Below are 19,972 nucleotides of genomic sequence, written 5' to 3'. Positions count from 1 at the left end.
TCCCGATCTGTAAATTAAAGAAAATATATTTTATAAGTATTTTGGTTTTCGTTTTATTTGGAAATCTGACTTAGAAGTTAAAAGCTTATTACAAAAACTAATATTTATTTCTTATATTAAATACAAATGTGCAATTTAAGTTGCATCTTAGAGCGAGAGGGCCAGGAACACAAAAAAAATGAGGTTCATTCAACAAATTCGCTGCGCGTGAGTTGAAATATAATATATATAGGAATATTGGCACTGAGAATCAAAAGTAGTTTAAAAAAATTCTATTAACCAATGATTTAATTAAAAACACGTCGTAAGTATGGCTTCTCTTTTTTTCTTTGTAAAATATTGCCCATAAGGTATTTATTACAATCTGTATTGTCATTTTTTATTTATTAAATAAGTTAGAAAAAATGATACGCCTTTTAATTGATATTTTAATGATATAGTGATAGGCGTTAATAGTTATGATCGCTTATTGAAATATTTGCACCAAATTCTGGCTGGGCAATTGCATTTGCAATTAAGATATTTTTATTTATAAGCCAAGGCCCGATAATGCAAAGGCTTAGTTGTTTTAAGATTTAAGCTAGGCGGCTCTAAATTATTAATTTTTAAAAAAGGCCTAGCTATAATCACATTAATTAATTAATTGTACTTTGAGATGTATTGATTGATTGATTGATTGGATAATTAATTAATACTAATTTTATTTAATGGCTTTGTTTAAATTTTTTAGGCCTTTGCTTACGTCCTGGGAACGTCAAAAATTAATGACGTCATTAATATCATTTTAGGAAAATGGCGCGAAATTTTTAGGCCTTTGCTTATGTCCTGGGAACGTCAAAATTAATGACGTCATTTTAGGAAAATGGCGCGAAAAAATGGATGGTTTCAACGTAAATATAAAAAACTTTGGCGGGAACGTTGTATAAATAATCCGATTCTATTTTTTAATTAATAATTATTACCTGGGACAACAACTTCTTTTAAAAATAATTAATTAAAAAAGTGTTGTTTAATTGGACGTAGGTTGTCAATCCCATTCTTCGTAGAGTAGGTAATTAACGAGCCTTTTTGGAATGAACAACTTTTCAACATCATCGTGTTTTACGTGGCGACGAATGTTAAGTCGACACAGGAAGAGCAAAGGCTTAACAGCCATCGAGGCTTGCCAAAAACTCACGGTTCCAGTACGAGTTCTGAAATGATAAGCGAAAAATATTTGAAGAAAATCTTCCAGTTTAAAATATTCATAATGATGGTTTATATAGTCCCGATTTATTTATTCATTAATTAATTAATAAAACATGCATTTATTTAACTATTAAATAAAAAGCCAATTAAATTTAAATGTGGTATAATTATACTTCGTTTCTTATTAACCAGGTAAACCTTTATATTTTTCAGGAAAGATTTTGCTAAGCCTAACTCAAATTTGGCCAGTCATCGGCTGCTAAAAGTTTTTAAGCCTAACTCAAATTTGGCCAGTCATCGGCTGCTAAAAGTTTCTAAGCCTAACTCAAATTTGGCCAGTCATCGGCTGCTAAAAGTTTCTAAGCCTAACTCAAATTTGGCCAGTCATCGCCTTTAAGTTTCTAAGCCTAACTCAAATTTGGCCAGTCATCGGCTGCTAAAAGTTTCTAAGCCTAATTCAAATTTGGCCAGTCATCGGCTGCTAAAAGTTTCTAAGCCTAACTCAAATTTGGCCAGTCATCGGCTGCTAAAAGTTTCTAAGCCTAACTCAAATTTGGCCAGTCATCGCCTAAAAGTATCTTTCTAAGCCTAACTCAAATTTGGCCAGTCATCGCCTAAAAGTATCTTTCTAAGCCTAACTCAAATTTGGCCAGTCATCGCCTAAAAGTATCTTTCTAAGCCTAACTCAAATTTGGCCAGTCATCGCCTAAAAGTATCTTTCTAAGCCTAACTCAAATTTGGCCAGTCATCGCCTAAAAGTTTCTAAGCCTAACTCAAATTTGGCCAGTCATCGCCTGAAAGTTTCTAAGCCTACCTCAAATTTGGCCAGTCATCGCCTAAAAGTTTCTAAGCCTAACTCAAATTTGGCCAGTCATCACCTAAAAGTTTCTAAGCCTAACTCAAATTTGGCCAGTCATCACCTAAAAGTTTCTAAGCCTAACTCAAATTTGGCCAGTCATCACCTAAAAGTTTCTAAGCCTAACTCAAATTTGGCCAGTCATCGTCTAAAACTTTCTAAGCCTAACTCAAATTTGGCCAGTCATCGTCTAAAACTTTCTAAGCCTAACTCAAATTTGGCCAGTCATCGTCTAAAACTTTCTAAGCCTAACTCAAATTTGGCCAGTCATCGTCTAAAAGTATCTAAGCCTAACTCAAATTTGGCCAGTCATCATCTATAAGTATCTAAGCCTAATTCTAATTTACGACAACATAAATTCATCGACGTTAAGCCTAAGCCTAATTTACGTCGACTTTAATTCACCAACGTTAACCCTAACTCAAACTCAATAGTTCTAATTTGAATATTTTATGCCAAGTCATCCATCGCTAAGCCTAACGATTTACCTGGTTAATAATTACTTCAAAATTTTGTAAAAACTAATTAAAATTAATCCTATTCGAAACATTTAAACCAGATCGTCATTTTAGATATAGGTTTTGTTCTTTAAAATCTTAAATTTTCTAGAACAAGAACCTTTTTGTTTGGAAAATGGCAAAAAACCTGCCGAAGCAGAGTGAGAGTGTGAACCAATAACGTTTTGGGTTAACCGTTGGGGTTGGTTCAACGCTGATTGGCTGGAATGCTGCCCGTTTTTTTCCGACCTCCAGGCACCTTTGACCCCCGTAGAAATCCCAACCAAGACTTAATCACTGCAAAGGGAAATTTATCAAAGACAAGACGCCTTGACACACACATAAATCTTGCTACCAGACAGAATAATTAGCCAATTGAATAATTAACATTACTTATAGAGGTCAAACAATGCTTGGCTGTTAAATAGTTCGATATTTAGGCTTAGGGCGGAGAATTAGGCCTAATTTGATTTATAATTTAGTCTAAAGGCATAGAACACATGTAGAAACCAAGAATTGAAATTAGGCTTATTTTCGTTCGCAATTCGATCATAAACATTAAATAGGCTTTAAAATGTAATGCTACTACATTATGAAGGATTTGCCATGATTATTTCAACTACTTTCATCAATAAATTGCTAAGCCTTGGCTACTGACCAAAAATAGTCCTAAGGCATATGCATTAAAAGTAACCAAAATCTTATCGTCCGTGTTACATTTGGCACGAAAAAATGTTTACTTGGATCCTTGCAATGTTTTCAGGGACCTATAAATGTTGAAAGTTCAACGACCGATGTTGACCCAGAAATAAACAATGGCGGTACAGTCTGTCTCACAGCTAAATAAAATGTTCCTAAGTTTTAAATTTAAAATCTAATGGCTGCTCAACGGCAATTTCGGAAATACATCAACAGCGTTGCTAAAAATGCTTAAAAAGAGGCTATGCACATCTAATTATAGTTAATTTACACATTAATATACATAATAAGGTATTTAAATTAAGTTAATAGGCGATTAAAAAGTTTATCTTCAATTAAAATAGTTTTAGGCCAATAATTTGGCCAAAAACGAAGGGTATAAAAATAGCCTATTAACCTACGACTCAATTGTGCATAGCCTTCTTATCATTACAATTAAATTAAATTAATTACGACAGTTAAAAGTTTATTATTAGAGATTTTGAGCAGCCAACCTATCTTAAACATACATTAGAAAAATAATTTACATTAATTAAATTTAAAGGTATTTAATGCATATGCGGTAGGAAAGTAATTGTCCATGACTAAACTGCGAACTTAAAATTAAATTTTAATTTTCGGGGGTAATTAAATCGCGTAACTACGAATTTTAAGTTAAGTGTGGTAGCAAAATTCGATTGATTCATTCTTTCAAAAATTCATATTTTTATCACTATTGTTACATACATACGGCAACTTAAGAATAAAATAAAAAATTGTATGTTTGACCTTGAACTTAATTTTAAAAAATAGAAGGTTGAACTCACCCTACAGCTAGAACTCGACCCGAAGGTGAATATGTACAACATAAAGCATCCTCAACTGTTCCAACAGCTACAGGGTCTTCATGGTTAACTATATCCCAGAATCTCAGATACCTTTAACAAAAGATATCAACCAATCATTAACGTTCCCTAATAACCTTCAAGCTTATTGGCTTGCCCTTAAACTACGCTCTAAAACTATTGGTTCGTTTTAATTTGACCTTGGAACAATCTCGTTACGCGATTGGTTGGTTTAAAATGAAACCTTGAAATAACCTCTTCCCTATTGGTTGCGATAAGTAATTCTTCCTCTAAAAACTCCATTTGATTGGAGGGTTTAAATTCAACCTTCAAAATTCCCCCTATTCTATTGGTCAGTTTAATTCAACCTTGAAATAACATGTTTCTTATTGGTTGGGTTAAAAATGACGTCAATAATGAGATTGGTTAGTTTAAATTCGACCTTGAAATTCGCTCTACGTTATTGGTCGTTTTAATCCGACCTTGAAGTAGCATCTTTCCAATTGGTTAGGTTAAAACTACGTCAAAAATCCCCCACACTGAGATTGATTGGTTTAAATAAATTCGCCCTTGAAATTCTCCCATTTCTATTGGTCAGACTTTGAAATACATTCCCCCTGATTGGATAGTAAAAAGGATATTTACCCATCATCAGCGACGGTAGCAATATGAGCACCATCTCTGGAGAAGGATAGGCCCCGTACAAATGCCCCATTGGCCCCACTAGCGTATATTAAACTTGGGGTCGGGTGCAAATGTCTAAAAAAGAAAAAAAAATAAACCCGAAAAGACAACCATGTAGCGGAATCCACCATTAACCCAAATTAGTTAGCAATTTATGTATAATAATTAAGTCTCACCCGAAGATTTTGAGCATTTTCCCTGAATGAGAATCCCACAGGATGACGCTAGTATCGAAGGAGGCAGTGGCTATCAAACAGCCATCTGGTGAAAAATCACCAGAAACAATATCGTGGTGATGTCCTTCTAGTTTCAGTTTTAATTTGTACGTTACGATGTCCCACACATAGGCCTAAATGAATGAAACGCGCAAATATTGTAAAGAGTTCAAACACAAATGACTTTGTAGTAGTATAATTTGACCTTCAACCCTTCCCTCTCGTGATGCGCGAGCCAAAGCTTATAGCCCAAATTTTAATCTTAAGCAGACGACCCATAATTTTAACCCTGATTTGTCACTAAGCCTTGGCACACGCATCGGGAATAAGACTGACAATTTCAAAGATGTGCTTACAGATTTTGAAGCTCCCACAGAGAGCAATGACTTGGCATCAGGCGACCACGAGCAAGCGTAGATCTGATTATTGTTAACTTTGTTGTTAACTTTAAGTGTTTTAACCATATTCCCGTCATCGTTGAGGTCCCATAACTTAACAGAACCATCATACGACGCCGAGGCAAGTAGCAAACTGCCATCATTGGCGAAACAGAGGTCAGCTACCACATCTCTGTGGTCCATAAGCTCCAACATCAACTTTCCTAATATGTACCGATGTTAGATGACGTAATTACCGAAAATATTCTGGGAAACCCATACCAGTATAAACATCCCATGTTCTAACCCGACCGTTACTATGTCCAGTGGCCAAAACTAAACCCTTGGAGACGCTAAAACGTGTCCAGAATGCCGTGGAAGACAAATCAGATTTTTCGGCAGTCGATGACCCAAATGCAACCGATCGTACCAAGTTACCAGTATCAATTGTAATTGGTTTTTGTGTTAATTGATGACCCTCGTCATCAGTGCTATCAATGTTAGCTCTGAAATTAATAATTAATTTATTTACTAAATTAAAATCAGCTAATCTCTTCATTAGAAGTTTTATTTTAGACAGAACGTCAAGCCTAAACCTAGAAAATATGTCTAAACAATTTAATATTGTACATAATAGTGATCATTAATAAATTCTTGCAAGTTACTACCTAATTAACATCTTTGTGCCTAAACACCGTCCCTATTAATTAGACTCTACTGCGCCCAATTTCTATAATGTCTAAAATCATAAACTAAAAAAAACCCGCACACGACAGTCAGCCAGCCAGCCAGATATGGTCAAACCATAACTTCTCAACCCACGCATTTCGGCAAAAGTAAAATAACGGTACCGCCTGTAGAAATGTTTTAACGGCTTCGCACCAATGCTCAGAGGGGAAAACAAACTACAGGGGAAGTATAACGCGCATATTTACGAATAAAGTAGACATATTTAGGCCTAAATTAATCAGGTTATTAGGTCAATTTCCGTGACCTTTACTGCCAACAGGGGTGTGTGGCAGATTGGAAATCAATGAAATATTAAGAGAGGGAACACAACAGCTTTTAGAGTCGGTGGAGAAGGAGCTAGAAGATGCGGTTCGGTTACCATGGAAACAAACTTCCGTAAAAATACGGTAGTCAGTGACGTCAATATACCCAGCCACCATCCCCTATCCTTGAGACACATTAGTCTCAACTTCACAGACGCGCGAGGATATAAATAGTACTTTTCAGAAACCCATTAACTCGAAGCTCTCAAAAGCATTTTAAATAAAAAATAAAAAATAAACCAAGGTCAAAGACAAAACATTTCGAGTGTTGCCTTATACTTCCAAAAGTAATATTTTGTGCAGTACCTGAGAATCGCAATATGCTGCATTTCTCAGGGCCGTGTAATGCAACCGATTTTGTTACCAGGAATAAATACAGCTACTAGGAATTATTGTGTTGTCAATCATCCATTTTCACTCAACGTATCTAGGCGCAGCTATTGTGGGAGGAGCTAGCTAGACTAATCATTCTGTATGACGAATTTTACCATGGCGAATTTATAATCTATCTAGATGCCTGTTTCACCTTGCAACGGTGCGCATATAACCTCGCATTGCTACCCAACCAATGAAAAATATCAGTTAGAGACGTCAGAATTATAAGGTGTTGACGGATAGCATGCAAGTTCTCAAACCCGACATAGAAATTACCATGGGATATATTTGGGTGCATAATGATTCCTAGTATAGCTGTGTGCATTCCTAACGTTACTAAAAAGGCTAGTCAGTAGCTCACTTTTCACCAGAATTTCATTGACCTGGCAACAATGCACTTAAGTTGCAACATAACTAAGATAACGGTGGAATTTTCTCAAACTATATATTGTAATGTATAAATTAGAATCTTGTTTTAAACTATGCAGTTCCACGTCACATTATCTGTTGTAAAAATCCTAAAAATGTTCTATAAACACATTCGAAAAAGAATAGGCAATTTGCCAGAAAACCTCGGAAACTGGGAAGCCATAATACCCTTCTCATTTGCATATAGACATTATACAAAAACCCACAAAGGCATATTTTGATATACAATAACACGTATTTGTCTAGACAGTGGTGTTAGCTAGCTATGCCTAACTCTTCAGGTTTCGTTTATACAGACTCAGGTATGTGTTTTATCGCAGATTCGCAGTACAGTAGAGGTTAGTTTTCCAACAACAGATATGCAATAAAACAAACGCCTACTATGGAATAATAAAGATTATGAACTTACCGTGTTCCAGGTTTGGGCAGCACTAGTCCTTTTAACAATTGTGATCTAAACCCAACCAAAATTAAAATTAAAATTAAGTTAATCAAAATGTTGAAGGATTGTCAAGCCGTGTTAAAATAACTAACAAAACGTACGACAAGACACTTAAATGACATGGTTACAGCAAGAAGCGATATCTAGTTTATTAGGGAGAAGGTTTAAGATGCCTCCTAAGTATACACGCGCGCCATAGTCCTGCAGTCCCCCTTTCAAAATACAAGGGGGACGTAAAAGGAGGAGGCCCCGGGCTATTTCTCCTGTCCTCAGTCGGAAAATATGACTGTAATTTTTTTTTGTCATTCGCGTCGCGCTGACGTGCACGAGTTTTCAAGAACCAATGAGATGCTACTTGTAATTTAGAGACGGCTGGGATTAACTCCGGACATGTCTACGTTTGGACTGGAGATAAAGCTAGAAACGTGGCGCGAATTTACACCTTCTCCCTAATAAACTAGATATCGCTTCTTGATTACGGCAATGTCATATTTGTATTATTTAATTCACGATATTAATTAAAATAACTTGATATGAACCTAATTTCGAAGAAACTAATTTGAATTATTTTAAAGTTTTTAAATAATTTCGACAATTAAGAGTAACCCTTTAATTAATATCAATCTTCAATTTAATTATAGTACTAATTAAAATATTAACTCTAAATTAACCAAACTGCTCAGAAACTAATTTAATTATTTTAAGTATTTAATTTCGACACTTAAGAGTATTCCTTTAATTAATTAACCAATGCTTAATTTAATTATCATACTTAAGAATCAAAAAAAATAATAAAAAAAAATAAATTAAACTATCAAAACAAACCCTGAACATAACATAACCTTCCATAAATTAAACTTAAGGTTTAAGAGATAAGATATGGTTCAAATTTCGTTTTTATGTCGTTTGTTTTATCTCTCCGTATCTAAGTAACAAATCTAGCCAATCACAGCGCAGAAAACTCACTCCCACTATAAATCTAGGAGGTCAGATAGCTACAATAACATAATAATACACCGGAAATTGAACTGGTTTTATTTCAGTTTATCTCAATAAAAAAAAATTAATAAAACTATAAATAATAAATAAATACATCAATTTTATATAGAAGGCTTCCCTGATAGTCTGATACGACACTAGACAAATTAAGTGATAAAGATATGTTTATAAGTGATATGTTCGCTCCATAAGTATGATATGCACTACTTATACTATTCGTAATGGTACTGAGAGACTTTTAGCAGCTCGAGATAACTAGTTCGAGAAGGAGAACGAGGGGGACCGAGAATTCAATTGAAGTCCTAAGTACACTCGGTGGTGGTTAATTAATTTTGCAGCTAGGATCTATTCCATCTAGGCACTCCTATTTAGTCTGCATTACTAAGCCCCCTTTGACAGCAGCGCCCCACTCACTCACCAGGCCTCCCTCGCTCGCTTTACCTCCTCGAATCTATGACCTACCTCACTCACTCACTCACTTCAAAATTACAAGCCTTTCAGTTTGTCACGACCAGATATTAATTAAACAAACTTATGGAAGGAACATATCTTTTGAACTTATGAGTATGAAAATACTGCACTAAAGTTAAGGCTACGAAGTTTGGCCTTGATAATCTGCGACTATCACTTTACTTATTTATTTTTTATTAAGTTTTCAAGGTCCAATATTCAAATAATAATATAAGAAGTTCATTAAGTAATAATGCTTAACTGCGGGATATTTTGCATATTTTTAAATAAATTAGAAATTAAAATAATAATGATAATAAAAATCATTACAGCTAAATCACCAATTTAAACTTTTCAAGGAAAATTAGCAATTACTTTTTCGGTGTTATGGTGAACAATTATAAAATCACGTTTCCCTTATCTTTAACATAAGTTTATAAGATATGTTCCTTCCATAAGTTTGTTTAATTAATATCTGGTCATGACAAACTGAAAGTCTTGTAATTTTGAAGTGAGTGAGTGAGGTAGGTCATAGATTTGAGGAGGTAAAGCGAGGGAGGGGCCTGGTGAGTGAGTGGGGGCGCTGCTGTCAAAGGGGGCTTAGTAATGCAGACTAAATAGGAGTGCCTAGATGGAATAGGTCCTAGCTGCAAAATTAATTAACCACCACCGAGTGTACTAGGACTTCAATTCACTCGCTCCCCCTCGTTCTCCTTCTCGAACTAGTTATCTCGAGCTGCTCTAAGTCTCTCAGTAGCATTACGAATCGTAATATATAGTGCAAATCATACTTATGGATGGAACGTATCACTTATAAACTTATGCTTAAAGTACAATAAAATCTAAAGACACGTGCTGCATTTATTTAGGCCTGTGATAAAAAAATTAAAATTCAGGTTTGTTTTAGACTTACAAAGTTGATTTGCAACGATTCCAGGGTACCAAAGTGACGACGCGATTTCCACAAGACCAAGCGAAGTAAGATTCATCGGGGGCAAAGGCACAATGCCATGATTCAGAACTGCCGTAAACCGGATAGTGTTGGTCACTCTTAATTGGGGTTAATTGGGCTATCAATGTTGCGGACGCTGCAAAGATTACACGTCGATTTTAGAGACTATAATTTTGGAGTCGTATAACTCTGGTTCTTTAAGAGATACGAGGATGTCCTTTGAGTATGTTATAGCCCTATTTCTTAGCTTTCCAACGATACTAAATAATTGGGGTTACAATAATCAGGGCCCGAGTAATTAAGCAAAATATTAATTAACGTCCTCTCCATGGGATTAAAATGGGATTATTTACACAACTTTTAACTAGGGTTCTATAAGAGATGCATTGAAATCCTTTGAGTATGTTTATAGCCCTATTTCTTAGCTTTCCAACGATGCTAAATACTTGGGGGTCATAACAATTTGGGCCCGAGTAATTAAGAAAAATGTTAATTAACTCCTCTCCATAGGATTAAAATGGGCTTATTTACACGACACTTTTAACTCTAGTTCTATAAGAGATACAGCATAATCCTTTGAGTATATTATAGCCCTACCAATTTCCTTTCTATAAATACTAAATACTTGTAGTTAATTAAAACAGGGCTATAGTAATAAAGAAAATTAGAAAAAGATACAAGCCCAAATAGTCCTTCATATAAAACCGTAACGGCTACCCACGTACTAAAACAGCCCGACAATATAATATTACACAATAAGACTGTACTATCACCATAACCTAAATAACCACCTTCCCCCACTATATCTGTAGTCTAGACTATCCCTGAACAATTTCGTCTAAAGATGTAAGCTCTCTTCCGAAGGCCAGGTGTGGAGAACACTTTCATAAGTACACTACAATGCCTCAGTGAGTCAACTACACTATACCTCATCATTATTTACACAAAAGGTTAAAACCCTCATAAAAGAAACATATTTCAAAAGGAAATTCAATAGACTAAACAAACTACACAACTAACCACGAGTAATTTAAGACATAGTCAAAAAATAAAACTAGTTTCTGGCTTCATTCCAAAATAAGCCTTATACAATTAATCAGATGATTTACTAAATATTTCAAGCGTGACGCGCGCTGTTTCACACCTAATTATTCAAATTATGCAATGATTTATTCATAATTAGATGTAGAAAATCGATTATAATTAATCTACTTAGGACTAGACACGATATTTTGGTGATCTAGACAGATATTTGACCCCTAGTAACCTCAATTACGTAAAAATCAATGGAATGCATCAAATAGGTCATATTTGACAGATTCACTACCCACACTTAAGCCGCGTTTACACGAGACACTTTGAAACCGTTTTAAACCGTTTTGGAATGTACAAAAAATAATATTACGCTGTTAAAACGAGATATCTTTCACAACGAAATGCAAATATTATTTTTAAAAAAGTGTTAGGCCTTTCCAAAACGGTTGAAAACGGTTCCAAAGTGGCTCGTGTAAACGCGGCTTAAGTCCCATAGGCGCCCTTAAGCAATAAGCTCGCTTAAACTCATAAAAAATCAACTAGAGGTTGCAATAGGGCTAACTGGCTTCCAATTTAGCTTAAGGGCTCTATAGTGAAGTAATTTTTGGGCGTTTCAAACCCCGAAGTGTCAACGGACCCCCTTATTAAGAAATATAATAAATCAACAAAAAACAAGACTTACCAATTTCATCTCTAGATTTATTCTTGAAACTTGCCATTAAATTTCACGAACTTTTTATTAAACCGTTCTTCTTTGTACTTCAATAAACTAATTAATAATTACTCTCACGTTCTTGTCTAATTAAGAGGTTGTTGGTAATTAACACTATTTTCCCGCCGTTTAATTACCGTAACGGGCGGAAATTAGCCAAGGCCTAAGGTCAAATTGACTAAAATGGATTATAAACGACTTTTAAATCCTATAATCAAACCTAACCCGCGATTAATTAGGCTTAATTAACAACCCGGAACGTTTCCAAAACGATTCTAAATAGAAATTACTTCAGTATTTCCGTCGCGAATCGGAAGATAAAACGCAACTTTTTCCCGCAAAACAGCAAAGCGCGACTTCACTTCACTCCGTTTCCGAGCGGAACCAACACTGAACTGCGTGTTTTACTGAGCTGCTGTCCTGCCCCGTTTTGAGCCTCCACGTTATTTTTTTTACAACGTTGCTTCAATAAATAGATTTTTTTTTTTAATTTTTAAATCCCCCTATGCTTAGTGCTTTGGTAGGAGTATTTTGAGCAGGGATAAGGGAGTCAGATGGATTGGAAATGATGATGGGCGACCTGCGGCACCATATCTCTCCCAGTGTACCTCGCGCACGCCCCTACCCTTCCGTAGGCGATTGCCAAGTGCTGCCGCGTAGCGCCATTTTATTTGAATGAGAACTAGCTTCTATTTTTGAGATAGAGGGAGCGTCCTTTACGATTTCGTCCGGCACGACCCTACCTAACCGCTGGGGATGATGGGAGGACTATGGTGCCGTAGGTGGGGGTACAAAGGCAACGCTTAAGGTATGGGGGTTTCCACTCCATTACTCTCTCCTTCAAGTTTTGAGGAGTCTGACTAGTCTGAAAAGAGGGATATTTTGGGGAGAGGGGGGTAAGCGCAAAGTATAGCTGAGGTTAGAGGGCCGCAAAAGGGTGTGACATGGGCGGGAAGCTTCCTGATTGGTTGGCCGGAATCCAACTTCCGTTGATAGGCCCTGGCTCCTATTACTTTCCCTCTTCCTTTTATATAGGCCAAAAATAAAAAGGCCTATTTTGTTCCGAGGCGTTGTATTGTTGGACTGTCGATCTAACTTAAATATGAACTTTAACCTCTTAATTCAGCCTTGAAATTTATAATCTGGCCACCAAATACATTGGAATTGTGCCTAATGTTTCCAGATTGATAGCTTTGACGTGTATTTTTCTTTATATCAATATAATAATTTCAGTTCCAACTATAAATATATTATAAAACACTATACGTTATTATCTAATTAGCGTATACCAGCTTTCAAAACAAAGGCGTTGACTGATGACAAATAAAACTAATTATAATAGATATAATGGGCTGTTTCGCAACAGGACACCATATAAATAATTGGCGCCAATTTATATTAGAAATGACACATTCGCAAATAGGCCTAATTAATTCAATTTATTTAGTTGTTAAATTACATGCCAGTCTCGAATGAAATTCACCTTTTAACTCAACACAAAGCAGAAGTTCTCATAGGCAAAAAATTGTAGCCGTATGCCTAGACTTTTCTTCTATTAATAAGCCTCAGCTCTAATCAGAAAACACTCTAGTTCAACTACCGGAACAAACTCCTAAGCCTGATAAGAAAAAGAAAGATAATTTGTAATCTTTCGGTAGTAATTAAGTTTTAAATTACTCCCAGCTTAAATTACACGTCACTTTTATCTCAAACCGTGACTATTTTTGTCAAAATTTAGATGTTTGTTTATATTTATCAACCGCTTCAAATGTTTTGACGAGATACGCAACTTTTAACTCCAAATACCAATTCTGAATTTCCCGCCAAATATAACGCATATTAATTGGCCAGACGATTCCCGCCAAATTTAATACATTTTGATAGGCCAGACGTTTCCCGCGTAAAAAAACTATACTCCGTACCCTACACGAACGAAAACCGGTTTTTCTATGGGGATATTTGCAGGTTAAATTAAGTCAAACGTGAGGCATTAAATCACTATAATTCACAAAATGTAATTATAGTAATTCTTTGTTGAAAATTAAAAGCTATATATTATACAAATAGCCTCAAGTTAATCTTTGCCCGAGGGGTTTAAATTAAAAATATCGTTAAGGTAGCACAATCTTATCTTAGGTCTTATTGATATTTTTAAGTATGTCTGTCTGACCTTGGTCTAAGAATCGTCTAGAAATGAATTTCCTAGACAGATGGAAAAACACTGACAATCTAAGGTTGCATTTTTTGGCAGGCCTACCTATTTTACCTGAAAGGTTTTGATTGTAAAAATAGGCTTAACCTAGTCCTAATTATCGCGCCAAATAGTTTGTAGGGGGACCTTGTTTAAAATTCAAATTAAACAAGCTGCACGACGCCTCTAAGCCTAACCACTTTAAATAGCTTATTTTCTTAAACTGTTATCAAGCACTTCGGCTAAAAATACATATATCTTGTTTATTTTTCGTTCATATTTGCGACGCTTGAATGCCCCAAAAAACCAAGGCTTAACAAAACTAATTTATGAGCATTTTTATTCCCGATCAAGATTGCAACTTCACTTAGCGTTCGCTTTATTTAAAGAACTACTAAAAAATATTTGGCATATATTCAAATTTGTTACTATGGAACTACCCTGAAAAAGGCTTAGCAAAGAAAGAAAGAAAACCCTTTTGTTCTTGGGCTTCTTAGCTTTTGAAGTTCAGGGTTGTTACTGTAATACCAAGGCTTAAATACAAAATAGTCTATTATTATAAAGTAAAATGTGATAAACAATGTGTTGTTTACAAGGTAGGAATAAAAATAGATTCAATCTAACCCTATTTTAGTTTTGTGTACAATCTCTAAGCCTTTATAAATAAAACTAAATTAAAAATTGAGAAATTTGCCTAAAAACATAAGCAAAGTGTACTTTCTCAAAAATAGTCTTGTCACCATGTGCTTAAACCGATTTTGAATTTCCCACCATACCAACGAACCTTACTCCTAGGCCTTGGCGCCTCGTGGTTAAACAAATTTTGAATTTCCCGGCAACTCAACCAACTTTTCTCCTAGGCCTTGGCACCACGTGCTTAAACACATTTTGAATTTCCCGCCAACCCAACGAACCTTACTCCTAGGCCTTGGCACCACGTGCTTAAACTCATTTTGAATTTCCCGCCAACCCAACGAACCTTACTCATAGGCCTTGGCACCACGTGGTTCAAACTCATGTTGAATTTCCCGCCCAAAAACCCGTGTAACATTAAAATAAGACGATAAATTCTAATTTTAATGAAATATTTAATCAAAAAAATGGGATTGTTTAGTTTCAAAGACTGCAATCAATTTTTCTCCTTATAAGGCACTGTCATAGACACACAAAACTACGCAGTCTTTTTATCTTCAAGTTTTTAGCGTATAAACAAAAAAAATTGAATTTTTTCACAAAGACAAAACTTGTAATGAAAAATTATGAAATATTTACAAAGAGAAACGAAAAAAACAAAAAACAACATTTAGTTATTATTATCATTAATTATTATTTTCTAAACACGTTTAATTAAGTCTAAATATTTATGAAAAAATTGTTTATATTGTTCAATTATTTTGGATTATTTTTGGGGCTTACAGATTTTTGGAATAAAAACATTTTCACACAGAATTTGATGTGAAAAAACACGACATTTACGTAAATTTACAATTACTTATCCTTACATATTTATGTTTTTATTTTACAATTGGGTTTGTTTGTTTGTTTGTTTGTTTGTAAGGATAGAAGAAAATGCCAAAAAAACTCTAGCTATTAATTGCATATATTATCGTTAAAAAAAGTATAACTAATTTTCATTTTAACGAATTAACGTGCCAGTATATTTTTAAGTATACGTTTCTCGTTAAAAATAAAATAAATCTATCAATGTGTAAATACTCAGGGGCGTGCTTTTACTGCTTTTGCTCTTTATGGGTAATAATTAGCTGTGTTCTGTTAATTAATGTTAATTTCATTGTGTTTTAAATATTAATGAACGTGAATTCATTTTTAAATTAATGTAAATATTGGTATAATTTATATTTATCCTCCAAACTTTTAAATACGCGTTTAAAAGTTCAAAAATGGCTGCAACAATAAGATTCTTACCTTTATTTCATTTGTAAGTCCGTAAATATTTGAAAAATTTATTGAAAAAACACAAAAGTGACGAAACAAACACAAAATATTTATTTACAAATAAACACTAAATCTTAATCTATAAGAAAAATAATAATAATGCAATGAAAAATGTATGTAGGCATAGAACACAGTCTTAAATATGAACTGAATTGAACTGAACCGGAAAAACCCCATGGCATATTAAAAAAAAATAATTCTTATAGCACACCCCTTTGTCTAAATTCAAAAATTCAAAATTCTAAAATAAAAACAGCAAACACATGAATTGAAAAACTGACAACTCATAACTCAAAACTCATAAATTAATGAATGAATAAAGATGAATGAAGTTTTGAATGAAACAAAATAAATTGTGATCAAACTTTTCTTTTCATTTCTTTTTCAAGCCTTAGTAAAATCATAGCAAGATTTAAAATGAACGCTGCCTTGAAGTTATTACTAGGTAATTTACTAATTAGTTAAAAATACTAATTAGTAATTAGCGACTGAAGAATGAAATAAATACAGTTATGTTATGTATAACTTAGTTACAATTTTTTTTTAGGGAATTCATTGAGAAAAAAGGGAAAGAATTTATAGAGGAAAATATTAAAGTATAATTAATTAATTGAAGGGTTTATGATGAAAGAAAGATATGTTACGTAGCTAGCCATGGATAGTATTCCAATGACCTTTTGCTACGATCTCCGTAGTCATATAAGAGTTCTTCCCCCGGTTGTATGTCACGATCCGCGACTAGGATTAAATGAGGAGTGTTTTCGACTAGAAAAGGTTTTGTTTTCAGGTTGCCCTTTTTACTGTGGTTAACCAGCCTTCCTAAGCGATGGCTCTCTTTGGTAGCATCAACACTGACAACAAATTTCCCATTGTTATTAGATTTTGAAAACCGAAATGTCAAATATGGAGGGAGGTACAGGGTTCAAACAACTTTTGGAAAACCTATTTCACGGAAATTCCCCCCCCTATTCTCATAGGATTTTTGCCCCCTATTCTCATAGGATTTTTGCCCCCTATTCTCACAGTATTTTTGCCCCCTATTCTCACAGTATTTTTCCCCCTATTCTCACAGTATTTTCCCCCCTATTCTCACAGTATTTTCCCCCCTATTCTCACAGTATTTTCCCCCCTATTCTCACAGTATTTTCCCCCCTATTCTCACAGTATTTTTCCCCCGCCCCCATTCTCATAGGATTCCCGCCCCCATTCTCATAGGATTCCCGCCCCCATTCTCATAGGATTCCCGCCCCCATTCTCATAGGATTCCCGCCCCCATTCTCATAGGATTCCCGCCCCCATTCTCATAGGATTCCCGCCCCCATTCTCATAGGATTCCCGCCCCCATTCTCATAGGATTCCCGCCCCCATTCTCATAGGATTCCCGCCCCCATTCTCATAGGATTCCCGCCCCCATTCTCATAGGATTCCCGCCCCCATTCTCATAGGATTCCCGCCCCCCATTCTCATAGGATTCCCGCCCCCCCTTCTCATAGGATTCCCGCCCCCCCTTCTCATAGGATTCCCGCCCCCCATTCTCATAGGATTTTTCCCCCTATCCTCATAGGATTTTTCCCCCTATCCTCATAGGATTTTTCCCCCTATCCTCATAGGATTTTTCCCCCTATCCTCATAGGATTTTTCCCCCTATCCTCATAGGATTTTTCCCCCTATCCTCATAGGATTTTTCCCCCTATCCTCATAGGATTTTTCCCCCTATCCTCATAGGATTTTTCCCCCTATTCACATAGAATTTTTCCCCCTATTCACATAGAATTTTTCCCCCTATCCTCATAGAATTTTTCCCTCTATCCTCACAGAATTTTCCCCCCTATCCTCACAGAATTTTCCCCCCTATCCTCACAGAATTTTTCCCCCTATCCTCACAGAATTTTTCCCCCTATTCTCATAGTATTTTTCCCCCTATCCTCACAGAATTTTTCCCCCTATCCTCACAGAATTTTTCCCCCTATCCTCACAGAATTTTTCCCCCTATCCTCACAGAATTTTTCCCCCTATCCTCACAGAATTTTTCCCCCTATCCTCACAGAATTTTTCCCCCTATCCTCACAGAATTTTTCCCCCTATCCTCACAGAAATTTTCCCCCTATCCTCACAGAAATTTTCCCCCTATCCTCACAGAAATTTTCCCCCTATCCTCACAGAAATTTTCCCCCTATCCTCACAGAATTTTTCCCCCTATCCTCACAGAATTTTTCCCCCTATCCTCATAGGAATTTTCAAAGGATTTTCCCCTTAAATGTAAAGGTTTTCTACCCATCAAAAAATGAAATAAATAGAAAAACAAACTCACCAGTATTGTCTATTTTGAAACATGAAATAATACATGTAGCAGCCTACATTTTCGATGCTCGCGTAATATTGTTCACGTCTTTTTGCCTCATCCATGCTTATCAGATCTCCAGAATATTCCAAAACAAAATCCCCTTTTTTGATTTTTTTATTTGTGACCACGCACCTTCCTTTTTCCCTCGTTTCTAAAACCTATTTTTTTTTTTAACAAAGATAACTTACATTAAACTATCGCGAAACTTTGAAAAAACTTACAACAACAACTAACATACCTCAAACCCTTCTTCAACTCCCGATAAAATAAATTCCTCAAACTGTTTTAGTTTCTCTTTTTCTATCATAACGGAAGTTTTTCGTTTACTTCTTTGCGAAGGAAAATAATCTGTTATCGTTTTGGATTTGACTTCAATTTTTCTATGATTTAACGAAGTTTAATTAGGCTTAGGATGTACGATGTCAACTCCGTTAACGAAAACTAACAAACTCACGGTTTAATATTTTTAGAAGCACGTCTTTTAGGTGGAGGTCTATAATTAACCTGTATTTCTTTAAAATCTAAGTTGACATTCTCTTTTTTGCATTTTAATGCCTTATTTCTAGAACGAGTCTTAATTCTCGGACTGAGCGTCATTTCACGAGTACATGGTTCTTCCTTAATTTCAATTTTGTGATTTATGGGGGTTTGTTCGCTAACTTTAAACGTGATTAAAGTTAATTAAGTACTTAAAGGTGCGTCTTTACGTTAAGAATAACGAGAGGTTGACCCTACCTTGACCCAAGACGGGAGCCCGCGATGTACAACTTAAGTAAGGCAACATTATGTCAGGTTTAATGTCAACAGGGACGCCAAATTTTGAATCAAAAAGTATTACGGGTGCATCGGTTACGAAATACTGTTCGCCGTTATTAAAGTCGGTGGAAGATTCACTCAAATCATTAGGAACATAAGTTAAAGTAACGGGCTCCAAATAAAAAGTTAAAACTTCGCATTCCCCCTCTAAGTCTAATCCCTCGTTGCTTTCATTAATGTTAACACCTGAAAACAATTACCGCGCTGTTTCAATTACAATACGCGTAAAATTAACCTTGAAATAATTAACACGATGTCTAATTATCATATTTTGAAAGGCTTAGGTTAGGGTCATCGCGGAAATTGGTTGGGAAAACAAAAACAAATACAATAAAGGCTTACGTTACTTTTCCAGTTAAGCCTTGGTAAGTAAATCACTTTCCCGCCCGATGTTGGAAGAATAATAATAAATTACCACTTACCATCCACCATTGTAATCAGCACCGTAATTTTTTACACGAAAGCATCTCTAAGCCGCTTAATTTTTTATTAATTTTGACGTTAATTACATTTACATTCGGAAACTTTTAAAAAAATGAGCAACCCATAAAACGACTCGGGCCACCAGCCTGAGAAGTTTGGTTTGGCAATCCCACGCTGTCACGTGAACACGAATTAGCCAATGAGGAAGGTTTGCAGGATATTTGAATTTTTAAGTAACGAACTTTTTAGGCTTAGCTAAGATCTTATTGGAAATTATTTAAAAACCAACTTTTTCCATAATTAACGACTAAAATTAATAGGCCTATGTAATTTTATTCAATTAGGCCTAAAAATTTGAAGATATTTTTAAAATAAACCACACAATTCTACATAATAAAATTAACCAATGAGGAACCTTTGCAGGCTATTTGAATTTTTAAGTAAAAGGAACTTTTT

The 19,972-nt window shown here is 35.2% G+C and overlaps 2 protein-coding genes across 8 annotated transcripts; both read right to left on the bottom strand.

Moving 5' to 3' along the window:
• Positions 1-84: 84 nt before the first annotated feature.
• On the bottom strand, positions 85-12,645 carry LOC149615797 (WD repeat and SOCS box-containing protein 1-like). Of its 6 annotated transcripts, none has more exons than XR_016376021.1 (10): positions 11,757-12,644; positions 10,001-10,175; positions 7,606-7,650; positions 5,623-5,846; positions 5,320-5,564; positions 4,925-5,097; positions 4,710-4,823; positions 4,047-4,157; positions 813-1,193; positions 85-732 (listed from the first exon to the last, which is right to left on the bottom strand). XR_016376021.1 is itself a non-coding variant. In XM_089857195.1 (9 exons), the coding sequence occupies exons 1-9, from the start codon at positions 11,791-11,793 to the stop codon at positions 1,028-1,030; spliced, it is 1,290 nt and encodes a 429-aa protein (XP_089713321.1). In that variant the 5' UTR covers positions 11,794-12,644; the 3' UTR covers positions 85-1,027. The 6 variants fall into 6 exon arrangements, 2 of the variants coding, with proteins under 2 accessions (XP_089713321.1, XP_089713322.1); XR_016376022.1 differs by lacking the exon at positions 85-732 and adding an exon at positions 2,663-2,838 and having other exon boundaries at positions 1,055-1,193; positions 11,757-12,645; XR_016376023.1 differs by lacking the exon at positions 85-732 and adding an exon at positions 2,690-2,838 and having other exon boundaries at positions 1,064-1,193; positions 11,757-12,645.
• A 2,400-nt stretch (positions 12,646-15,045) lies between these two features.
• On the bottom strand, positions 15,046-19,684 carry LOC149615796 (histone-lysine N-methyltransferase set-1-like). Of its 2 annotated transcripts, XR_016376025.1 has the most exons (7): positions 19,516-19,684; positions 19,013-19,279; positions 18,732-18,936; positions 18,516-18,657; positions 18,245-18,435; positions 16,362-16,784; positions 15,046-16,323 (listed from the first exon to the last, which is right to left on the bottom strand). XR_016376025.1 is itself a non-coding variant. In XM_089857198.1 (6 exons), exons 1-6 carry the CDS (start codon positions 19,523-19,525, stop codon positions 16,574-16,576), a joined length of 1,026 nt encoding a protein of 341 aa, XP_089713324.1. In that variant the 5' UTR covers positions 19,526-19,684; the 3' UTR covers positions 15,046-16,573. The 2 variants fall into 2 exon arrangements, 1 of the variants encoding a protein (XP_089713324.1); XM_089857198.1 differs by having other exon boundaries at positions 15,046-16,784.
• Positions 19,685-19,972: the final 288 nt, after the last annotated feature.

This window comes from Phalangium opilio, unplaced genomic scaffold, assembly GCF_054372755.1.
Source record: "Phalangium opilio isolate 3A_F unplaced genomic scaffold, DU_Popi_V2 ptg000217l_1, whole genome shotgun sequence".
NCBI lineage: Eukaryota > Metazoa > Arthropoda > Arachnida > Opiliones > Phalangiidae > Phalangium > Phalangium opilio.
This window is presented reverse-complemented; position numbering and strand designations above follow the sequence as displayed.